Raw genomic sequence first — 22,389 nt, 5'->3', positions numbered from 1 at the left:
GAATGCTAATGATCTACCTGTTTACCGTACAGGAAGCGCTAGGTATTGTGCACTGCTTGGAAAATGCCTTCCAGCAGCTCCTGGGACATTTTGATATTTTCATCTTTCTATTTGTCCAGTTTGCCAAATGATCAATAGTGTTTGTCACTCTGGATCTCAGGTAATCTTGGTAGTTCCTTATTGGTCCCATGCTGTGTGGTATCCTGACCTGCTAGTTCTTTTGGGTTAGGTGCTCAGATTACCCTTTGGCTCATTATTCTCTGATGGCTTCACATATTGAGATAGCCTTAGCTACCATGTATGAATCAGGAACTGGACCGTTTTGTGTGATTGGTATTGTAGAAGGATTGTTTCTCCAATTAGAGCTACTTCACAATAAATTGCTGACTTACTTGTCTGCCGTCATCGAGTCAGGCTTCCTTCAGTCACTGTAGTGAAGCCTGTGCTCTGATTGAAGGGCTTGATGTCTCTTCCTCAGTGTAATTGTTCATGCTCATAGGACCTTTGCACAGTCTTGCACTCCTTTTTAGCATAGGGTCGCTGAAGTGGCGGTTACTTTGACTGTCTAGGCACTGAAGAACTTTTGAGTGGCCTCAGATGTGTTCTGCTAGCCTTAGCCTCATCTTAGAAATTTGACAAGTTGCACAGCCTTTTGTACGTTTTCTGGCCCTAACAGCGCTTGGAATTCGTCTTGTTCTCGTTCATGAGTTTGTGGGAAACAGTCAGTTCGGGACAAGTGACTTGAGAATCTGTCCCCACCAACCAAGATTTTATTCACAAGGACCTGGGCAAGATACTTTTGTGGTAAGTACCAACCCTGCTGCACTGTCCAATGAGAACCTGGCATTCTTTGGCCGGAGTGTCAGGGTCAAGAACACCCATTCATTCTGGCTTTTGAAACAATCAAGTGACAAAGCTCATTCTGTGGGGATGATTGTCATCCGGTCTGGGTCAGTACTCAAAGCCAGGACCATTGGCCCATCTCTCCCCATTTGGAGAACTTCTCGGTTCTCGGGTAAAAAGGGCAGGTGTCTGGTGGCAAAAAATTCCATGGATCTTTCTCCTTGGAACCTGTGGTGGCTACTCAACAGGTTGTGTAGTCTCTGTTGTGCTCCTCTCAGCCAAAAATGCATCTTGCCTCAGGTACTTGGATAACATAGACTGGAGGTTGAATGGATGAGCAAGATCCTCAGTAAGACTACAGTCCGGCCAGCTATGTGCTGGAGCGTCTACACTAAGGGTAGACTTCATTATTGGACATCCTTATCATAGAACCTTGGCTCACGAGGTATGACTCGCTATGCTGTACCTATTAACGATCAGGGAGTGGAATGGGCCAGTCCTATAGCTGTCATCTGAACCCATTAAAATATGACTGACCAAGGTACTAGTGTCTTTACTTAGGGCAGCACCTGGTTCTCAAAAGCTTTCCTAGAGGGAGAGTTCAGATACATTTCACTCTTGGCGTCGAGTCCTATCAGGTTTTCATCCTTATGCCAGACTTCATAGGAAATTACAGGAGTCATATCTGCTAATCCAAACCAGGAACATGGCATTTCTGGTTGGGGATTCAATTTTCCAGACAATTATAAGAGGGTGATGCATTGTATCCCCATAGGAATAATTCATGTTTTCACGTAAGGAACGTGCAAAAATGGCTGTTACTTTGCTGCTTTATAGAAGGAAGGACAGAGCATAGAGTGGTGGCTGAGATATTGCTCATAATAGATCATGAAGCAGTGTTTTGGGGGTGTTGTCATAACGGTACCAAAATCAACAAATGCTATAATACTCTATGGAAATAGAACGACAAACATAAAGGAAGGATAGGAGTAAGTACGCCCTGAAGCGAGAAAGTTTTACCTAGTAGTGTACGATAGTTCTGTCGTAACGTTTGAGAATGTTTCTGTTTCACCGAAAAACGAAACCTCAGACACGAGCACCATACTAAGCATATGGCTGAGATTAATGCAGAGTAAGAATTGTGAAGAAGAACGTAACCTTTAACATTAGAGGATTTTATTTTTGTTTTAGAATTGTATAGCAATTTAAATGACCTCCCAAGATAAGTTTGGAGTGACCTGACCATTCAAAATGTTGTTTGATTTAATTTTATCAAAATTAAGAATTATATTTGGAGAAGGTTAATGGGTCATATGTCATTAAGGCACTGGACTTGACAAAGTTCCATGAATAACATGAAATGTTGATAAACAAAGAATAATTCCAGATTAAGTGCAAGTGAAAAGGGCAACTATGAGGTGGTTGAAGAGGGAGGAGAAATTGATTATTAAATCGTCAGCAGAACTCCAAATGGAGGAGGGAGAAGAAAGGTTAGGGAGGGAACAAAACTCTTGTGTACACCTTTAGTAATAAGGAGGGAGCAGGTGTTTAGAGTAGTCAGAGGCAACTGATATAAAATACCAGTCTGTAGAATCCGCTATAGAGGTCGTCAGAACTGGGGAAATGCACCAAAGTCTCGCACCAAATCCAATCATGTGTAAGGTGAGAGAGAAGGGGGAAGCCATAGTGGGGATCTAAAATGTAAAAATGTTTGCAATGTATGAGAGAGTGGTGGTAGAGGGAAGCTCCAGGTGATTTCAGTGTTCAGAATGGGCTAGATAAGAAGATAAGCATTAGAACATAGATAAGAACTACAGGTATAAGAAAAATGTGAGTTGAGGACCATGGTAGTTTGCTTTATGTTACCTGGGATGGAAGGAGAAAGTTATGATAAAGAGTCACCTTCTCTGTATAATTAAAAGGACCACAGAGTATTTTGTTTCCCATTATTTTCTTGTATCACTTGTCTTGAAGTGAATGATATCTAACATAAAGTCTAAGAATAAAAGATAGGGAATGACATGCTTCCTATCTTGACTGTAATTTTCATATCAGTCATATGGTTAGAAGGAGCATAGTTTTTAACAGGAGGGAGTGTATTTTAAGAAAATAAGTTTTTACTGCACCAACATAGGTGCTGTGAGTTCAAGATTGATTTTAAAACCAACAGTATTTCTGTGTACTATCAGGATGGAAAGTGCTTGAGAGGACAGTAAACCTGAAACACGAGTGTCCAGCTGACATTGTACTAAAAGAATTTTTGTGTTTGTGTGTGTGTGTGTGTGTGGGGTGGGATGTTCACCTAGAAAGTGTCTAAAAGAACCTAAATTATCAGGCATTTCATTTTCTAGCAATACTGCTTTGTGTTTATTTTGTTTTTTTGTTGCTTGAGGTTACATTTTGGCTTCCAAAGCTTTTTTTTTGCAGGTTTTTATATATATATATATATATATATATATATATATATATATATATATATATATATATATATATATATATATATATAGAGAGAGAGAGAGAGAGAGAGAGAGAGAGAGAGAGAGAGAGATTATATCTTTATTTTATTTTATTTTTTTTTTTTTTTTAGCTACAATGCCTCCCAATTTAGTGTCCACTTGACTGGTTCAGCTTCAGTTTTTTCATCCTCACACTCTTGTAGACAGCTAAAAGATGTTTTCCAGGTCTTCATTATTTGAACGACCTGGTGCCCTTCAGTATGATTTTTGCATTTTTCTGTAATACACCAATGAATCCCATGCTGCCAACTGTATCAGTGGTTGGTGATTTTTGCTCTGTATCAGAGAGCCTCATTTGGGGATATTAGCAGTCCACTGTATTCTACATGTAAATGGTGTTTAAGAGAGTAAATGTTTTGTAGTAAGAAATTTCACTGGAGTCTGATGCACCTTTCTTTTTCTCTACCAGGGAATCATCCGCCGTGTTACCGATTCAGTTACGGGCCTTTTTTCGTCGTCATGGCTGTCGGGGTGGATGGCTGGGGAAGAGGAGGAGGAAGCTGGCGACTCGCAGCAAGCAGGTTCGTCTCGAGTTGCCAGCCAGGTAAAAACGATGGCTCCGCCTGGCGAGTCTTTCATTTTTGCCCAGCCAGTCACAGGTCGTCGCCCGTTTCGTCCAATCTATCCTGAAGAAGGTATGACATTAATTGAAACTCAACTTGGTAAATATGCTTGATAGGTATTTTAATCTTTCATTGGGACTATCCCGGTGAGTGTGTGTAACATTTTTATTTGAGTACCAATTATATTATGCTAAAATTTACTTTTCCTTATGGAAAACATTCATTTTTAATTTTTCCTTCCAGCTGCTAGGTATATTTTACCCTCATTTGTGTTCAAGGGAAACTAAAGAATTGACATGTTGCTACAGTTAAGGTCAGATATGTTTAAACATGCCAGATACCTGTAGTCGACTATTGTGGGGGCATTGCTGATAGTTTGCCTTGTGTTATACACTGTAGATCGTCCTCCAGGTTCTTGACTTGTCTCTTTGACCCCAGGTGCATTTTTATTTCTTTTACTATTCATGACGGTCTAGAAATGCAACTAGGTGGTCTAATTTATAGTGTACTGTATATATATTACTATGAGGCACTGTAGAAGTTCAAGTATAGCTTAGTTTTGCAGACCACTAGGCTGATTAACAGCTCTCCTAGGGCTGGCCGAAGGATTACACTTATTTTACGTGGCTAGAACCAATTGGTTACTTATGGCTTGGGACCTAAGCTTGTGGAATCGAACCACATTATAGCGAAAATAAATTTTCTATCACCAGAAAATAAATTCTCCAACTCTTCATCAGTCCCGTGAGAATGAACTCCGGCCCATCGAATAGCGGTCTGAAGCTTGAACTGGTCTTAGCCTGGGAAACTAACCTATCTCTTATGGCAAGGAGGTTACTCAAATGGCACAGGGAGCAGTTTCCATGGAACATTACCAGCCACAGCACTGTAAAGCAACTCAAAATGCCACAGCTGCTTTTAATTCATAAGCAATTTCAGAATCCCATTAACCAGCTGGCTTGTCTAAGGGTTGCTGTTATTGAACCTAACCTAAAATCTACAAAAAAAAAAAAAAAAGTGCACTTTGGCTGGAGATGTGGTACACGAAAGATTAAGGCGATTAGGACAAAAGAGGTAAGGCAAGTGGTTTTGGTTTATTCACCACAGTCAGGAAGAAAGAAGAAGATAAGTAAGAATAATGGGAAAGGTTGTCAGAATTGCCACAGGTAGATAGGATATTAAAAGGTGGAGGCCTAAGTGGCCACCCAGGGAAATATAGCTTAGAAGGATTATCAAAAAAATGAAAATGTGGAAACTGAAAAATGAACACAAAAAGTAGTGTATTTGGAAAAGTGCGTGCAAACAAGGAATCAAAATACAAAAGTGGCTGTTGGAGCCTACCGAAAGAAGGCATACCAAAGGCGACATCAGTAGTGTGGTATGTCATTAGATTAGGAATATAAAGAAAGATATGGTGAACTTGAGATTTGGCAGAGGACACGCAAGAAGGGGAAAGATGTCTACATGGAAGAAAGGGAAGAAGGCTAAAACATAGATGGCCAGGGCAGAGATTTTGGAGGAAATAAATAGAAAATATCCAGGATAGTACAGTGTTTGAGGAAAGATGTAAATGATTGAAATGGAGAAAATAGATACTTGAACAATTTGGGCCCAGTGTTTTGAAGGAAGAGATAGGAGCAGAAGAAATGAAAAAGAGCCTTAACAAAATCAGTATACAAAAAAAAAGGGGGGGAAATCATTCTAACGAGGAAATCTAGAGGAACGAGGCTGCTTGAGCATGCTATGAAAATATTGGATAAGGTCCAGAAGTAAAGGCCGAGACAGTGAATTGGCAGCAGAGGGAGTCTTTATAATAAATCAACTGCAGGAACAGTACCATGCACAGCGGAAGATTATATACTGTATATATTTGTGGATCTAGAATAAATGTATCTAGCATTACAAAGGAGGAGGGTACATACTATAAACACTCATTAAACCAGTGATGGAAACAGTTGCATGTGTTTCAGAAAACTTTAAGAGAAACGTTGGTGGCCATCAAGGGTCAGCGCTAAGCCTTTGGCTGCTTATGTTTAGCAGTGGAAAAAGCTGGAAAGGGTGTCCCTGGGAGCTGCTGTATGCAGATGACCTAGTGTCAAGAGAATCCAAGAAACAAGTGATGTTTAAAGGTGGAAGAATGAAATGGAGAGGAGAGGACTGAAAATCATCGTGTACAAAACATTTTATGGTGACTAGAAAAAAGGCAAAAGCAAAATTACAGTGAGGAAAGTGGCCATGTTGTGGTTTTGAGGTTTGATGTACAGTAGTTGGGGGACTTAATACCAACTGTAACAGGTGGTTTTATAAGAGGTGTTTGGGATTACAAAATGTATGAGTAAGAGAGATTGAGAAATACAGTGCCCAAAATGTATAGCAGTAGCCAGTTTGGAAAATCAGGGAGTGGAGGTAAACACTGTTCCTAAGATGATAGTGAAGGTTTTTCTAGAGTAGGTGATACACTATCTGAGAGAAAATTCCAAGGAGTTCCTCAAGGTAGTATGCTGAGTGTGACCTTACCTGAGCCAGAAATGGGATATCCTCTGTTATCCCCTGTGACATTTTATTTTTGTAGATGACCTGTCCATATCACTTGCTGGATAATGAAAGCCAGTGGTTAAAAGATTACTTGAACTGGTAGTAGATGAAGTTATTCACTGGGCATTAATATTATTTGTTCATACAGAAATACAAGCCATTGCCTTTTATGTAGGAGTATCATCAGGATGAGCTGGAATGGTCATTGGACTTGTTAATAAGGTCATCAGCTAATGGTTAAGAGGTGTGGGTGGGGAATACCCTAGCTCATCTTCCACCACTAGTCACTTTTTTGTTTGGCTGTCATCATGTGAGGACATCTTGCTTTACTCCTGACTGCCAGTATAACTTGTATTTGGTCAGAGAGTTATTTTCGTAAAAGTCTTTTTCGAAGTTGTGAAGGGTGTCAGGGGACCTCTGTTTTTTCTGTGGTGTACCACCATTGTATAATGCTTCCAGATTCAGCTGTTGTTGAGAGATGCTTGGTAGAAGAGGTAGTCTTCAGGTGTTAGCCTTCCTTTTCCTCCTAGCTGCTGAAGTCCTCCATTTTCCTTCATGAGTATATCCCCTCCCTGACAAGAGGTGGGTATTGCTGAGGGTAGGGTATCATATACCTAGTCTTATGATATCTACTGCAAAGTCTGCTGTTCCTGCAACCCTTGTTATGTCAACTTCTGCTAGGAGCTCATCGCTTGAGTTTGGTGGTTTTGTTCATGACATAGCCTCCTCAGAACACACAAACTCCAGGATTGCTTGGCAGTGAGCATGCACATACTTGTTTGTTTGTATAATACCAGGAATGGGAACAGGTACAGAGTACTTTCCCAATGTGTGGGGAGAGTGCAATGGTCTTTATCCCAGCTTCTTTGGTGCATGCTTATTGGCTCTTCACTCTTTTCTTTCTTTGTATGTGGTGTTGAGTCATTACTACCTCCTCCGTCTTAGTATGGTTAGAGTTATTAGTCTGTACAGATGTGCAGCAGACCTTCCATTACAGTATTTTAGAGTAGTGGGAGGATACACTCATAATATGTAGTGTTTACACCCAGGCGTAGTGGTGGTTTGCTACAAACCCAGATTTTTTTTTTTTCTCCTTTAAAAATACTACTCCCAAGTGGCCATTCTTAGTGTGCAGTTGTCAGACTACCCTCTTGTGATGTGAATTCACTTACAGGGGATTTCGTGCCTCTCTGGTGGTTTCCATACTTCTCTTAAGCAGAGTCACACATGCTAGACTGAGCATGTGTTTGCAGGAGTCATCACATCCCCTGCTTGCATATATGACCGGGGGCTTGACAGTTCTGGGTAGGATTCAGCTCGGTCGGTCGTCAGAGATGACCTCCCACCTAAATACAAATAATTTGTATTATTCTTAGCTATACAACCAGAGTTGTGTTGTTATACTCCCACTTGGGCCACCCTGGTTTGCCCAGGAACCGGTGATCGAAGGTGTGTGAGGGGTATTCACCCTTAACCACCAGTTTATGTCATCAAATTCAATGGCTGTTCCAGCTTTTGCTGAGAATTTAATAGGCCCTACTTTGTATAACCAGGGAATTCAAAAGTTTGTATATTGTGATGTAGCTCGTTTAATTGTTATCCGTAATGTGATTTTCAGCACATAACCATAAGCTTTTGATTTTCAGGTGAGATTGACGGCAACAACCAGCATGCACATGGTGTGAATGTTGGGGCCAGCACAAGCAGTGGGGTGCGATTGAATTTAACTACAGCCACTTCTGTTGCTATCCCTACTGCATCTTCAGTTCCGTTAAGTAGTGAAAATCCTAGCCCAGTATTATTGGGCCGAAGACATCCTATAATATCCACAACTCCCTCTCAAATGTTTTCTACTCGTACTAAAAGTCAGCTTGAACCTCGTCCTGCGCCACTTCTTACAAGCTCCACCCCAACAGGTTTGTAGTAATTTTGTTAATTCAGTGTTAGCTTTGTAAATTAAAAAAGAGAGCCCCAGTCCAATTCAGATTACAGAGAAGTAGATTACACTTGACCCACAATACAGTATATGAGGAGAAACATGTGGCTGTTGCCATATTGTTTGACATTCATAAGGCTTACTATACTAGCTTTGAGACCAGCTGTATTGAAAGCTCTGAACAGCATAATATTGGTAGGTGACACAACTCTGATTTTGTCCAAGGGACCTGATTTATCTATTTTAGCCTAACGAAGTCACCTGTATTGTTCAGCATCAGACAGCATTAAAAAGCTTAAATTTTCATCCATGATGTATTTAAGTCCTTCACAAACAAATCCTTATAAGTTGAAAGTGGCGAACTGCCTATCTCCACTGTGAATTGAAAAGTTTTGAAGAAGTGGTTCACCCTCAAGAAGTTTTCCAGATATGTTTATAAGAAGTGATCCACCACCAGAGCCAAAGTAATTTGTGATGCAATAAATATGAACTTAATATTTCTTCTTGTGCTTTGTCAAATAATGTTATCCTGAACATCCTAAAGATTCATACAATGGAACAAGTAGAATGTTAAGGCTGACATTGTTTATACTGAAGGCTTCAGATCTTCATCTTGTGTATGATATACTACAGTATTATTTAATGCAACAAGACAAGTTCTTTTTACTCAGCTGTGCTGTATGCAATATGGCCTACAGTTAAGGTTTAAAAATGTCCCCCCACAGAAATGTGTCGTTTTCAGTCACTAGAAGTGCTTTAGACGTATTTAAAAATTTTATATTTCAGAACTAACTGCTTTAGAAGCCCTTCACAATACTGTTGCAGAAATCTGTTTGTCGTAGAGATCAGGGTTTCATTTCCCATTACTACAGTATATGAAACTGATATAAATAGAGTTTCAGTAATGAGCATCAGCATGTTAATAAGCAACTTAGGCTGTAACTGCCGAGACCCGTTTACAATCAACAATAATTGCACAGCATTGGAAACAAGTCTGTGAAATTTGGCCAGAATCTTCAAGATTTTCAGTTTATCCAACAGTTCAGGTTTTAAGAGTTATACTTAATATCTAATAATTGGGACAAAATCTTCTGGGCCAGCCTTTAAGTTTAGAATGCTAACTCCATGGTTGTTGTTAGTAAATAAAAAGGTTTTGGCAAAGGAAAAACCTATTTTTAGTAGTAAGCTGTTGAGTCCCCAAGGAGTTACCTTCCATGGTCTGCAAGCTCCGGTGACCAAACTAATATCAGAGAATTCTCTTCTAGTTGGTCTTTTGGCAGGTCTTGTGTCAAGTAATGATTAACATTATAACACATGATGGAGTATATAATGGACTCAAAGATAAAGACACTCTCCTTATCTGTGAGAAAGCTGAACCTAGTTTTTCCAACGTCAAAAGAACCTGCAAGAAAGAGAAGTGACTATTGATAAGAGTAGTATTGTCAACTGCATTAGCTGATTATTTTTGATGTGCTTCCAAGGTGATGACGGCAGTGAATTTAGTGAGTCGTCGGCGGACACTGGTGTGGATGCCTCTGTAATTCCACGTCCAGATGAGAGAGACTATCAACGAGAGATACTGCAGCTAGATGATGAGAGTTTGCAGACATTGAGAGAGTCTCTGGCCAAGCCAGCCCTAGCTCCTCCTGTCGCCCAACCTGCAAGTGCCCTGCCATCTATAGAAGAAACAAGAAAAAGACCCCGGGACATAGAAGCTGGTATGTTTGCAAGTTTTTTTTTTTTTTTATATTATATTTTGCTTCTTAGTCTGTTCATTATGGGATTGACGCTTCCATTGCACCTGTGGCCACTGAACTCAACATCAGTTGTGAAACTTTGTTGTTATAACTTCTAAGGTTGTAAGGTTTATGTTTTTTTCATGGGCACTAGAGAACAAATTACTGGATTTTTTTGTATATTTTATGTGGAAGTCAGTCAGCTTGTAGGTTTGAATATTTTGCTTGCACTTTTACATAGGGGTTCTGCTAGCATTTTTTGTTTATTTATTTATTTTTTTTAGTACAGTGTGTTCATGTGAATTATTATTATCATGGAATATTTTTGTTAACATCTTCGTTCACATTTTCATACTTTTGAAATTTTTGCAAATTTCCATTTTAGTTTTAAAAAGTTTCCAGTGGTCCTGTACATGACTTAGTCATGTAGCACATTTTGCCTACGTAGTAGTAATGGTGTATTTTCTTTTTCCAGATCAAACCAGTTTACGGGCTGAAGGGAGCCTTAGCAATAGGTCGTTATTTAGTGACTCTGGTGATGTTTCCCCTCAGTCAGCCCTCAGCCCTTCCAAAGCCCTTGAAAACAAAGACAAGATTTAATATATCAGCGTATGGATCACCACTTATGGTAAGTTACTTCAGTGGGGAAGGTTATTACACTGGTATTTCAGCTTAATGGTGTTCAGTTTCTTTTGTTACTTACTGGATATGTCTGAGTGTGAAAGAATATTCAGCCAAACCCCCATACGTTGATCTCACTATTACGGAGTTTCTCTGTGGGGCGCATCTGCCATTATTCAGAAAATTCGCCCATTGCAGTATTTTCACTGAGAAATATTTACTATTACTGTATTTTCATATCACTTTCATGACTAAATGCACTTTTTGTGATAAAACTATTAAAATTCTCAGGTATAAGCATTTTTAGAGTATTTTGTTTTGTGGTTAAACTATCAGATTAGGCAGTTCAAAGTGTTTTTAGAGGGGTTGTAAGCATTCGCGGATTTTAGCTATTCGTGGGGCTGGGGGGGTTGCGGTATGCATCCCCTGCAAACAAGGGGGTTTACTGTAAATGGTTTCTTACGTAATGGATAATCCAGTAAACACACGAGACGTAGAGTATACTGAAAGGAACTCAACCAATACTTGCTTATCTTACCTTGGCTTTTGTTTTCAGGGCAACTAACCCATCACACCCCACTTTGTACCTTTCAGCCATTCATCTGCATTTCATCTCAAAATGTGGTCTCTTTGTCTAGCGTAATTTACTGCTTAGTGACCGTGCTGAGCTAGCCTTAGTGCAGTTTTGGTTTTGCTGATCTGTCCTCTAGGTTGCTATCACTATTGCTGACCTTTTTTATTATGAATAGTATTCTCATATGAAGATTAATGTCTTTTATTTAAATGCTTTTAAAAAGGAGCTCACTTCCAGTTGTGTGTTATGGCAAATTTGTTGATTACATGTATGTACAAATATTTTGTTTCTCTTTGTTAGGAATGAATTTTTAACGTAGCATTACAGTATAGCTCTTAGCAAACATTAATACAATGTACGTACAGATGCCATAAGTACAGTTCGTAGTACTTTAGCTCTCGGTAAACAATAGATAACGTACAGACAGATGCTGTAAGGTGCAGTTCTTCATATAAATACTACAAATGTAAAATTTTTGTATAACCTTTTCAAAGTTTCGGACAGCATTACTCAGCGCTGTTTGCTACTCTTCGTTAGTCATGGGCTGTTTCTTATCTGCGATATATAGAAAGAGAGAAATGCTAATGGTATGAAGGTATAGCTTTGAAACTTAACGTCTTTATTAGACTACATCCAGCTTGTTCTGAAATTGTGTGTCAGATTGTGTGTAAATTACCAAATGTACCTTTGACATGGATTAGAGCAAATATTTTCACTTTCAGTTTGAGAAGTCTGTTTTGAGTGATTCATCATTTAAGATGTCACCGTTTTATCCTGGGAAGACTATGTTTGGTGGTGCTTCAGCGTACAGAAGACGGCAAGTTCGGTCACAGGTAAGGTTTGCTGCCTGAAGTTTTCTCTCTCCCTCCTGTTGCATTTTGTTTCAAATGCATTTTGGAGTTTTGCAAAATACACAGTGAGCCTGTGATTTCTGCCGAGTTCATTTGTGCGAGCTTTGAATGCTGAAAGGAAATATTTAGTAGAACAGTTTCAGGAGGGCCAACAGAACAGTCAACAGTGCAAAACTTGAAATTGCCATGCACTGCCCACATGGAATACATAGGAAATGTTTCAGCGTAATATCTGAAAGCGGTGCAGTGACTTGCTTACTGATACTGGAACTATGGTGTAAGTGGCTCCATCCTGGAGAATTAGGCACACTCACTATTGTTAAAGAACAAATGCCCAGCTGACATTTAATTACCTTCAGGTGAGGCTCCACTCATATGAAAGCATTGGTTTGTTTACATGTTGGAACAGATAACAAATTAAAAAAAGGATTTTGTATTTTTCCTAACATAGGAACCTGCACTTTCGTGTATAGATTTACCCTCGTACCGCCCCACACAGTTTTGATCTCTCCTCCTGGGAGGCAGAACGTAGCTATGTACAGGCTAACTCATGATGAGGGTAGGTCGATCCAGGTCACACCTGACCCAGGTATAGCGTCAGGATTTTATTTTTCAGCCGAATAACAACGGAAGCACAGCACAAATTACTCCACATACATAGTTTTTGTGCTAAGACAAGTAAAGTAAGATATGGTATACACATTTTCTTTTTCAGTTACACTTAGCTCAATTTTTTTCCTTACTTTTATATACTTTAGGGAGACTTTGATGATATGAGGATAAAGTTCAATCATTTGCCCAAAAAAATGAGCTCTGTAGAATCAGATTTAAAAAACTTGCATAGTTTAGGTGTAACACTCAGTTATGTGAAAATTTTTTTGTTTTCTATTAATATTTTCTCTGACATTTCCAAAATTTATAAAACTATATAAATGAAAAGGAAGTTTTATCAACTATAAGTAAAGTAAGGCATGTTATATAAATTTTCATTTTCAGCTAAACTAATTTTTTTTTTTTTCTTACCTTTTTATACTTAGGGGGTTTTTGATGGTTTGAGATAAAAGTTCAGTCATTCCCAGACCAGCAAAATGAGATCTCTAGGGTAAAAATTAATGATGCTAGAGCTATTGGGAAAAAACTTTCGCATTATAATTTATCATAGCTCACTAAGGCGCGGCACTCATGTTAACAAAATATAGTAAGCGTTTGGATAGTAAGAGTTAACCACATTGTTTCAATAAGCCAGCTGTTGGATTGTGGTGTTCTCCACTCCAAAATGAAAGCCAGTGTGATTTAATCCTATCTTGTCTTCAGATTTGTCAAACCCATCTGACCCCTTTATTTTATGGTGAAATGTGTTTGTAAAACTTTCAAATTGTGTAGAAGTATTGGAAAAAAATGTGAGCGTTAGCTACCAAGACATTCCCCGTGCATTTTCATGCATAAAATATGAAGGCCTCTTATTTACTTCTTCCTGCATACGAAATGTACATTCAAGCATTTTTGTCAATCTTCAGCATTTCCTGTAGTATAAATCATTTCATTTTTAGGGGTTGCAGTATGTTGATTAAGATTTGTAGTAGGTATCGAGAGCAACACACACTTTGGTCCAACCTTGTCAGAGCTAAGAATGTTACCACAGTTGTGTGATTAATCAATGTATTAGTAACAATGTGTGGAAAAGGTATTGGATTATGTAGGTAATGAAATGCAGTGGATGGAAGTAAATATTACAGCCAGCTATTCAATGTGTTTCAAGTCAACTGTTATAATCAATGTTTTTTATTTACAGACTCCAAGAGTTCAGGTGAAACCAAAGCCAGCACAGACTCCTGATGACGGAGGGTTGAGTCGATCTGCTCGCCGTATTCTTGAATGTCTAGAACAAATGTCCACTCCAATATCAGACGCAAAGCGAATACCAACTCCAGTACCAGGACAGAGGGGTAGTTTTTTAGATACGACATCAGGTTACACAGCTGTCTACCACAGACATCGACCACCTTCAAGAACACCTGGACCTCCAGTTTACAAGCAGAGTACCCCAGCAAAGGTACTAGTGATGGTATTTTTGAATTTTGATCAAGTCTTAACTAGGTAGTTGCTTATGAATGATCAGAACTACTTCATATAGTATAATAAAAGCAAGTTTGCACATGAGAAATTCCCAGTCCTCTGTTTGGGCTCATAGTTTGATGAAAAGTTCTTCATTACAGTATGTCATGTATGCTCTTAGCCTGAAGTTAACCAGAAATATTTTTAAAGTTAAAAACATGCCTTTTTTTATATAAGACATGACTGCTATAAATGAATGAAACTGTAAGACTTCATTGAACAACTAACACCATTAATTGTATGCATGTCAAACTTAGCAATAATCTTTCACTTCTGTGCAGATAATCCTAGATATATTTTAGAGACTCATGCTTAACATCCCTCCTTGTTTTAGGATCACAATAATAATTTTATGCTGTATATTCCTCCGTATTTTAGGATCGCTAATAATTAATATTTTGAATTGATAATTTGGTGCATCAACAGTTGCGTTGTAATTAAGCAATTACTCTTCTCTGGTTTAGTGTTATGTAGTTGTTAGGGCTTTGGCTTGGTAGTAATCCCCCCCACCCTTGTTTTTTCTTTGCTCTCTCTGTGTGGATGCAGTTTGTATATTACATATCAGGGAAAAGTCAATATTGATATTGTTTCATATCTAATCTATTCAGATACAGAATCCCAGAAAAGCCCTTGAAATCTAAGTTCAATTGTAACATTGCACGTAGGTTTTGCCCTTTAATTTTTTTAATCTATGAAGTTTTCTCATTGTAAATATGTTAACTATTAAATCATGAATATAAGTAAGTTATTTTTTGCATATAAATGTGATTGATCATCTTTCGGATTTTTTAGTCTTACATCAATGATTAATCTTACATCAATGAAAACACTTATCTAAAAGTGCTATAAAAAAAGTAATTGTAAAATGAAGTTCCTGTGAGATTCAAGAGATTTGAAATTACATTGTAAGGGAAGACCAATAGTTACACAATTATTGTATTCCTTATAGGTGTCTGTTGCGGAAAAGTTTGCCATCACCACGCACAGTACAAGTAATGCGTCTGCAAGTGGTGTTGACAGTAGCCCACTTGTCACCGCTGCAGCTGTGGCCTCTGCCGCCTCGGGTTCAGACACATCCAGAGTAGAAGTGGGCGGTGCATCAGCCAGCGAGGGGAAGGTTGATAAGCAGCCAGACAACGTAGAATTCTTATCAGTGTTTTCAAAAGCAGTTTCTGAGGCAACGGCAAACATGAAATCCACAAGCAAAAGCGGTGCCTCTCTTCCTACATTTGTATTTGCTCCTAAGCCACCAGAAGTAACCGCTGCATTTGCAAGGTAAGTTTGTAGTGTGTGGAAATTTTATCAAGTGTCCCAGTTCTCCATAGGGGGACAGTGCTGTCAGTGCGCCTCATGCGTTACTTGTAGGTTCTTTGCAGCGTCTCTTCCGCCCCCCCAGCTGCAACCTGTCATTCCTTGTAATGTACTCTGTTCATATCTTTTTTCCCACCTTACATTCCACCCTCTGCTAAAAATTGTTTCTTAGTGCAGCTGCAAGGTTTTCTTCCTCTTACACCTTGAAAAAATTTTTACTCTCAGTTTCCCATTCGGTGCTGAATGATCCCATAGGTCCCAGCTCTTGACCTTAGGCCTGAATTTTTTATATTCCATTCCGTGTTCCAGGTAGGATTAGTAGTCTTGATATGGAATGAGGGTGATGAGTTGTTGGAAGCCTGGTCTGCACAAGGGTCCAAGTGCTTGCTGGCTTTTCTCACTGTTACTGAAATCCAAGAAAATATTAACCCATTAAACGCCGACTGGACGTATCGTACGTCGATTCAAATTGTCTGTTGGGTGCCCAGTGGAGCGTACCGTCGTCGAACACAAAAAATTTAAGCCGGTCTTTGACTCGACTGGAAATGGTCGAAAAACGCAATTGTAAGGTAAAACTCTTACATTCTAGTAATATTCAATCATTTACCTTCATTTTGCAACAAATTGGAAGTCTCTAACAATGTTTTCGATTTATAGTGAATTTTTAAAACTTTTTTCCTTACATCCGTGCGGTAACTCGGCGAAAAATTTCAGAAAATTCTTTTCGTCATTTGTCGTAATGTTTACCGGTTTATATTAGTCATTACATATAAAGTTTTTATATATGGAAATGTACAATTTCATGTAGAATACAACGAAAATAACTCATTGTTTAGCTTCTATCAGTTTGAAATATTTCCATATCACGATAAGTGCCAAAATTTCAACCTTGGTCCTTTAACTCGACTGCGAAATGGTCGAAAATGCAATTATAGCTAAAACTCTTACATTCTAGTAATATTCAGTCATAATACCTTCATTTTGCAATCGTTGGAAATCTCTAGCACAATATTTTGATTTATGGTGAATTTTTTAAAAAACTTTTCCTTACGTCCATCGCAACTCGTCCGAACATCTCAGAAATTCTTTGTCACTTTGTAAGTAATGTTTTCACCGTTTTATTTTAGTCGTTACATAAAGTTTTATATGTGGAAATGTGCACAATTTCATGTAAAGAATACAACAAAAAATAACTCATAGTTGTAGCTTTTTTATCAGTTTTTGAAATATTTTCCATAAATCACAATAAATAGAAAAAAATTCTACTTCCGGTCAACTTTACTTGGCCGAAATGGTCAACTGCAATTGTAGCTAAAACACTTACAGGTTAGTAATATTCAATCAATTACCTTCATTTGCAACAAACGGGAAGTCTCTAGCACAATATTTTGATTTTATGGTGAATTTTGAAAAAACTTTTTTCCAAATCGGCGTTACAAATTCATGCATCATTTTGTGATAATATTTTCCCTGTTGCTTTGATCGTTTACAATTTGTTATATACCAAAATCATTGCAATTTAGTGTACAATACAAAAGAAAAAAAAATAACTTCGTTAGCGTTAACGTTTTGCTCTGGCGTTTTGTATACAATTTATATGAAATTTTTTTATTGCCATTAAAGTATATTTCAATATTTATATATGATAATTATATTTTTTTCATTTCTGATGGTTGCATACTAAACTTCAGGCAATGACAAAAAGGCAAAAAGACTCTTAATCTTAAAAACTAAAGCGTGCTGTGATATTTTGAAAAAACTTTTTTCCACTTGGCGCTAACTCGAACACACGCTCAGCATCGACAGACACTTTTTGTAAATAGAGCTTGGCGTTAGAGGTTATTTCCTTTTACTCAAGTGAAAGAAATATTTTATGGCTTGTCCCTAATGTTTTGATGAAAAATTAATAAATATTTTCATGTGGCAATTGTGGCCTGAATTTTTGATGTGTAATATAGCCTAGCCTTCTTTGGTACAGTTTGGTTGAATTAACAGTTTGGAGAAAGTAAACTTGGTTTTGTTCATGAAATAATTGTTTCAGTTTGCACCATTTTGTACGCATCAATTCAGCCGTTTTAGAAGGATAGTGCTGTCAACGTATTTCACTCACGTACTTGAAGCATTATAAAAAGGGGGTCGTCCATTGGCCATACTCGCTTCAAAGCCTTTACTTTCTCCATTCTTACTTCCATCAAGTGTGCTGCCCAGCCTCTTGGCGAAACTTTGAGGGATTTTCCAGCTTCACTGGAGATCCTTATACTTCACCTCATTTATTTTCTGGATCTCATTATCCTGCTTCCTAATAACCCGTCTGTCTTCTCTCTGTGTCTCAGATTTGACATCACCTTAGTGCTTGGTTTGTTGCCAAAATGTTTCATTCAATCATTCATTCATTCACAGGCAGTGCTGATTGTCATTTGTTTTTGTAAGTGGAAATTTGAAAAAGATAAAGTGGTTTCAGGACACATTTAGATCATTTACCGTTTTGAAATATACAGAAATTTATGCATCATTCAGTTTTGTGCATTATCGCTGGTAACCAGTTATCGGCGCTGATCGCTGGTCATTGGCAGCGCTGATAACCGATTATTGGAGCTGATAACCAGGAATCAGTGCTATTATCGCCGATTTTTTGTTATTGTCACTCTGTCGGGAACGGAACACCACCGGTAACTGGGGACTAGTCGCCTGTAGTTGGTTAGTTAGGTACAGGTATGCATCTCCTCCCCCAGATTCATGAAATCAGTATTCAGGTTTGATATACTTTGCTTTTGATTCACTGTTTTGCAGACTCATTTTTTATGGATCAATATGTAAATCTTGCAGTGTCATTGGATGAAATGCTGAAGGGCTGCAAGACAGCAGAATATATGAAATTGATTCTGTCAGCAAAACACTGCTGTAGTGTTATAAACAGTTATTGGCGCCTTACCTCTGCTGGCAGTGGTGGCCTTGACTGTAGTTCTTGTGAACTAAATGGTAGTGTTTCTTGTTTAGTTGGGTAGCTTGTTTGTCATGATTCTTAGGGCAGTATGTAGCAACGACACTGATTTATTCTGTAATTTAACCATTGTTTTTGCAAGTATTGTGTTGATGTTATAGTAGTTGAAGTAGTGTGTCAATCTTTCAAAACTTGCTTTGGCATAAAGTATCTAAATAAATGTTGATTTTCTCTTGATTATTTTTCAGTGGCTCCAGGAAAGTAGGGGGGAAAGTAAAGAGTAAAGTGGTCAACAGTGGCAGAACATCCATTAGACCGGATGATGACATTGATGGCCCTGAAGATCCCAATTTACCAGCAGTAACCCTTACTATGTCATCCCTTCCGAAGATTGATTTTACCTCGGCTATTAATAGTAGTCCTGCTTCAAAAGCGCCTTCTGCAAACTCAGAAGGATTTAAATTTGCATCACCAGAAGTTGTTCATGGGGGTAGTAAAGTCTCTTCGGATGTTTCGACGAGCCTGCCTGTATTTACATTTAGTAGCCCAGCAGCAGTTGGCCATGAAAATGTCAATGACTTAGACTCTCCTGCTCTAGCTGTTCCGTCAGTACCCTTATTATTCAACTGCAGCTCTGGCTCAGCACCCAAATTAAAAGAAGTTATTAAAAAGGACAAGACCTCCAGTGTATCAGAATTGAAGGAGGGAAGCATATTGGATGTTCTAAAACCAAAGAGAGCATCTCCAGAAAAGACAGTTAAGGAGAATTCAGTTACACCATTCTTTAATAACATAGATACGAAGTCTGTGGTAACAGACTCCTCCATAATGAAGAACACTGAAAACAATTCGGGGTCAGGTGTAGAACAAAATAGTATCATTAATAATGTGTCCAAGAAAACCGAGTCCTACCAAGTGTTCCAAGGGTTTAGTTCTTTTATGAAATCCAGTGATGAATGGGAATGTAGTGTGTGTATGATTAGAAATAAAAATACGGCTGAAAAATGTATAGCATGCGAGACTTCTAAACCTGCACTTAATTCAGTTTCAAACGCTGGCAGTCAAATAGCTAATGCGGTGGTGGAGCCGCCGCCACCTGCATTGAATAGTATAGCTGGAGGGTGGGGTAATGCGTTTAAAAAGTCTGATAATGAATGGGAGTGTGAAACGTGTATGATTAGAAATAAAGACACAAGTGATAAGTGTGTTGCGTGTGAAACCCCTAAACCAGGTAGTAGAAGTGAACCTTTATCACAAGACAATGTTAGTAAAGTTTTAGAGAACAAAGAGGAAAAAACTAATTTAGGGTTTGGCTCCATGTTTGCCAAAGCGAAAGGTGAATGGGAATGTGCCACGTGTTTAGTCCGTAATAACAGTGACACTAGTAAATGTGTATCTTGTGAAACTCCTAAGCCAGGTGCTGTGGCTGTGTCCCAAGCTATAACAGGTAATTTCAGGTTTGGTGTAAATACAAATGACTCTTCCACAAGTTCTACTTTTAAGTTTGGTGTTAGTGACTCACAGTCAGAGGTTAAATCTATGGGGTTCAGATTTGGGGTGAGTGCCAAAAATACGGACGAAAGTAATAGCAAAGTAAGTGGTGGGTTTAAATTTGGTGTGAGTGAGGAGGTCAATAAAAGTTCTTTGACTGAGAGTTCAAAAGATGTTGCAAGTGACAAGTCAAAAGAAAATTCTGAGTGTGTTAGCAGCAGCAGCAGCAGTAGTAGTAGTACTGGTTTTACATTTGGCGTGAAGTCCACAGACAAAACGAAAGAAACTGATAGCAAAGTTCCAAATTTTAATTTTTCTTCGAATAAGTTGATAGAAAACAAAACCGATTCAGAAAATGCCATCAAAACTGGTTTTAATTTTAAAGTGGTTAGTCCAGATACACCGTTTTCTTTTGGGGTAGGGTTGAAGCGAAAAACAGATAGAGATGATAAGAACAATTCCACTGAAATTAAACCTCCTGCAGAACTAAAGTCAGGGAGTGTAGCAGACGTTCTTAAACCAAAGGAACCTTCCACTGGTGTATTCACATTTGGAAATAAAATCGAAAAGCCTGAGGGGGACAGTGTAACCAAGCTCCCAGTTTTTAATAATGCATTGTCTTCGCTGCATAATGACGGGGAATCAAAGAACGCCACTCCCACCTTTGGAAGTTCGAAAGTGTCTGCTTCACTCATCTTTGGATCGAAAACAGGGGAATCCACTTCTATCACAGGTAATAGCTTCTCTATTGTAACAGAGGTTTCGAAGGCAAATGCTTTACCTTCCTTTCCATTTTCTTCTCCTGTAAATGAAGAAACCAAGACGGCAGCATCGATGCCATCATTCACCTTTGGCTCTAAACCTGAGTCAGCAGACAGTGAGGAGCCTTCCAAAAAGTTAGCCTTTGGATCATCAAGCACCTTGACTAATAACAATGTAAACTCCAAAACCCCCCAACTCTTCACTTTTGGAAGCAAAGAAAATACCCTGACAGGTTTTGGACCATCCCCTACATCTACACCAGCCTTTGGAGCACCAGCACCAACGTGTAATGTAGGGAGTACTTTCCAGTTTGGACACAATAATAATCCTGTTCCAGCTGCCACAGCCCCAGCTCCCTCCTTTGGTAATGCAGCAGCAGCTCCTGCATTTAGTGGTACAGCTGCATTTGGTAGCAATAATTCAACGTCATCTTTTGCATTTGGACAAGGTCCCAAGAAGTCAGCTGCTGGTTACGATTTTGGTCAGGCTGCTTCAGTGGCAAATGCATTCAACTTTTCTGGTGGAGACGCCACTGCTTCAGCATTCAAGTTTGGTCAGGTAAGATGAAAGGAATTAATCTCCCTCTCTTCCTCCTTTGTAATATTAGGCTATCGTCTCATTAATGGAGAGTTTGCAGATATTTGTATGTGTGTGTTTTTGTAACATTTTCATTACTATTTTGTTTCTAAGCTTCCCAAAATGCTTTTGTGACTTTTGTGATTGCTGCTTAACACAGTTAAGGTTGGGAATGAAGTTACTTTATTCTAGTAGTCTTGCAATAATAGTATTAAGGTTTTCAAGTATAGCCACTTGAAAATAAGCTCCAAGACTGGTATTGAAATATTTAATCGTGAAGTAGTAGTCTCCAAACTGTGGGGTTCAATTTTTAATGTTTTGTTCATTTGTCAAAAATCTAGCTGGCTTGCCTTCCGCCAATATTTACCATAGATTTATGCATTGAAGACACTTTGCTATAGATGTTTCTGATAATAATTGATTGTTTAGTTCTTGAATCTCGCCAGATGAGTTTTAAAAAAGTTCATATCTAAAGATTAAATGCGCTAAGATGGCATCCCTGCCTTTGGAAAGATTGCACAGTTTACACATTGAACTTTATACTCTTCATAGACTCATTACTCAGTTGAGTGGATTGCTGTTTTAATTTGGTGAGGGGAAAAGGAATAAGTTGTATGTGAAAAGTAAATTCTAAACACCCAGTTGCTCTTTTTTTCACCCTGATTTTAACAAAATGCGAGAGAATATTTACTAAACGTATGATATTTGTTCTAAAAACATATTGTTTGGTTATGAGCAAAGAAGAGAATTCAGGGGATGAAATAATTTGATTAAAAGTTATAGGTACTTGATTTTCATTTTAATTGCACAAGTAAGAAGTTGATTTTGATATATCACTTGAGCAGTGAAAAGAAAAATATTGTATAAAGATTGTTCACATACTGTTAGATTATCTGTTTTAGCAGTTGGTGAGCAGTATCCGAATTGCCAGTCAGCGAAATGACCAGACATTTGAGTGCCCTGCCCGTAGTACGTAAGGAATATTTTTACTTATATTAGTGAACATTAATGAATTCAG

At 38.4% G+C, this 22,389-nt stretch overlaps 1 protein-coding gene across 1 annotated transcript in view; it reads left to right on the top strand.

Annotated features, from left to right (window-relative positions):
• Nucleotides 1–22,389, top strand: part of LOC136836383 (nuclear pore complex protein Nup153-like) — a 44,725-nt gene that overhangs the window by 5,092 nt on the left and 17,244 nt on the right. The window contains 9 exon segments of the mRNA XM_067100576.1: nucleotides 3,769–3,994; nucleotides 8,104–8,373; nucleotides 9,875–10,111; nucleotides 10,605–10,672; nucleotides 10,674–10,757; nucleotides 12,047–12,157; nucleotides 13,968–14,228; nucleotides 15,240–15,565; nucleotides 18,791–21,353. Of these exon segments, the coding sequence (XP_066956677.1) occupies nucleotides 3,769–3,994; nucleotides 8,104–8,373; nucleotides 9,875–10,111; nucleotides 10,605–10,672; nucleotides 10,674–10,757; nucleotides 12,047–12,157; nucleotides 13,968–14,228; nucleotides 15,240–15,565; nucleotides 18,791–21,353 (4,146 nt within the window).

This window comes from Macrobrachium rosenbergii, chromosome 56 (genome assembly GCF_040412425.1).
Source record: "Macrobrachium rosenbergii isolate ZJJX-2024 chromosome 56, ASM4041242v1, whole genome shotgun sequence".
Lineage (NCBI taxonomy): Eukaryota > Metazoa > Arthropoda > Malacostraca > Decapoda > Palaemonidae > Macrobrachium > Macrobrachium rosenbergii.
This window is presented reverse-complemented; position numbering and strand designations above follow the sequence as displayed.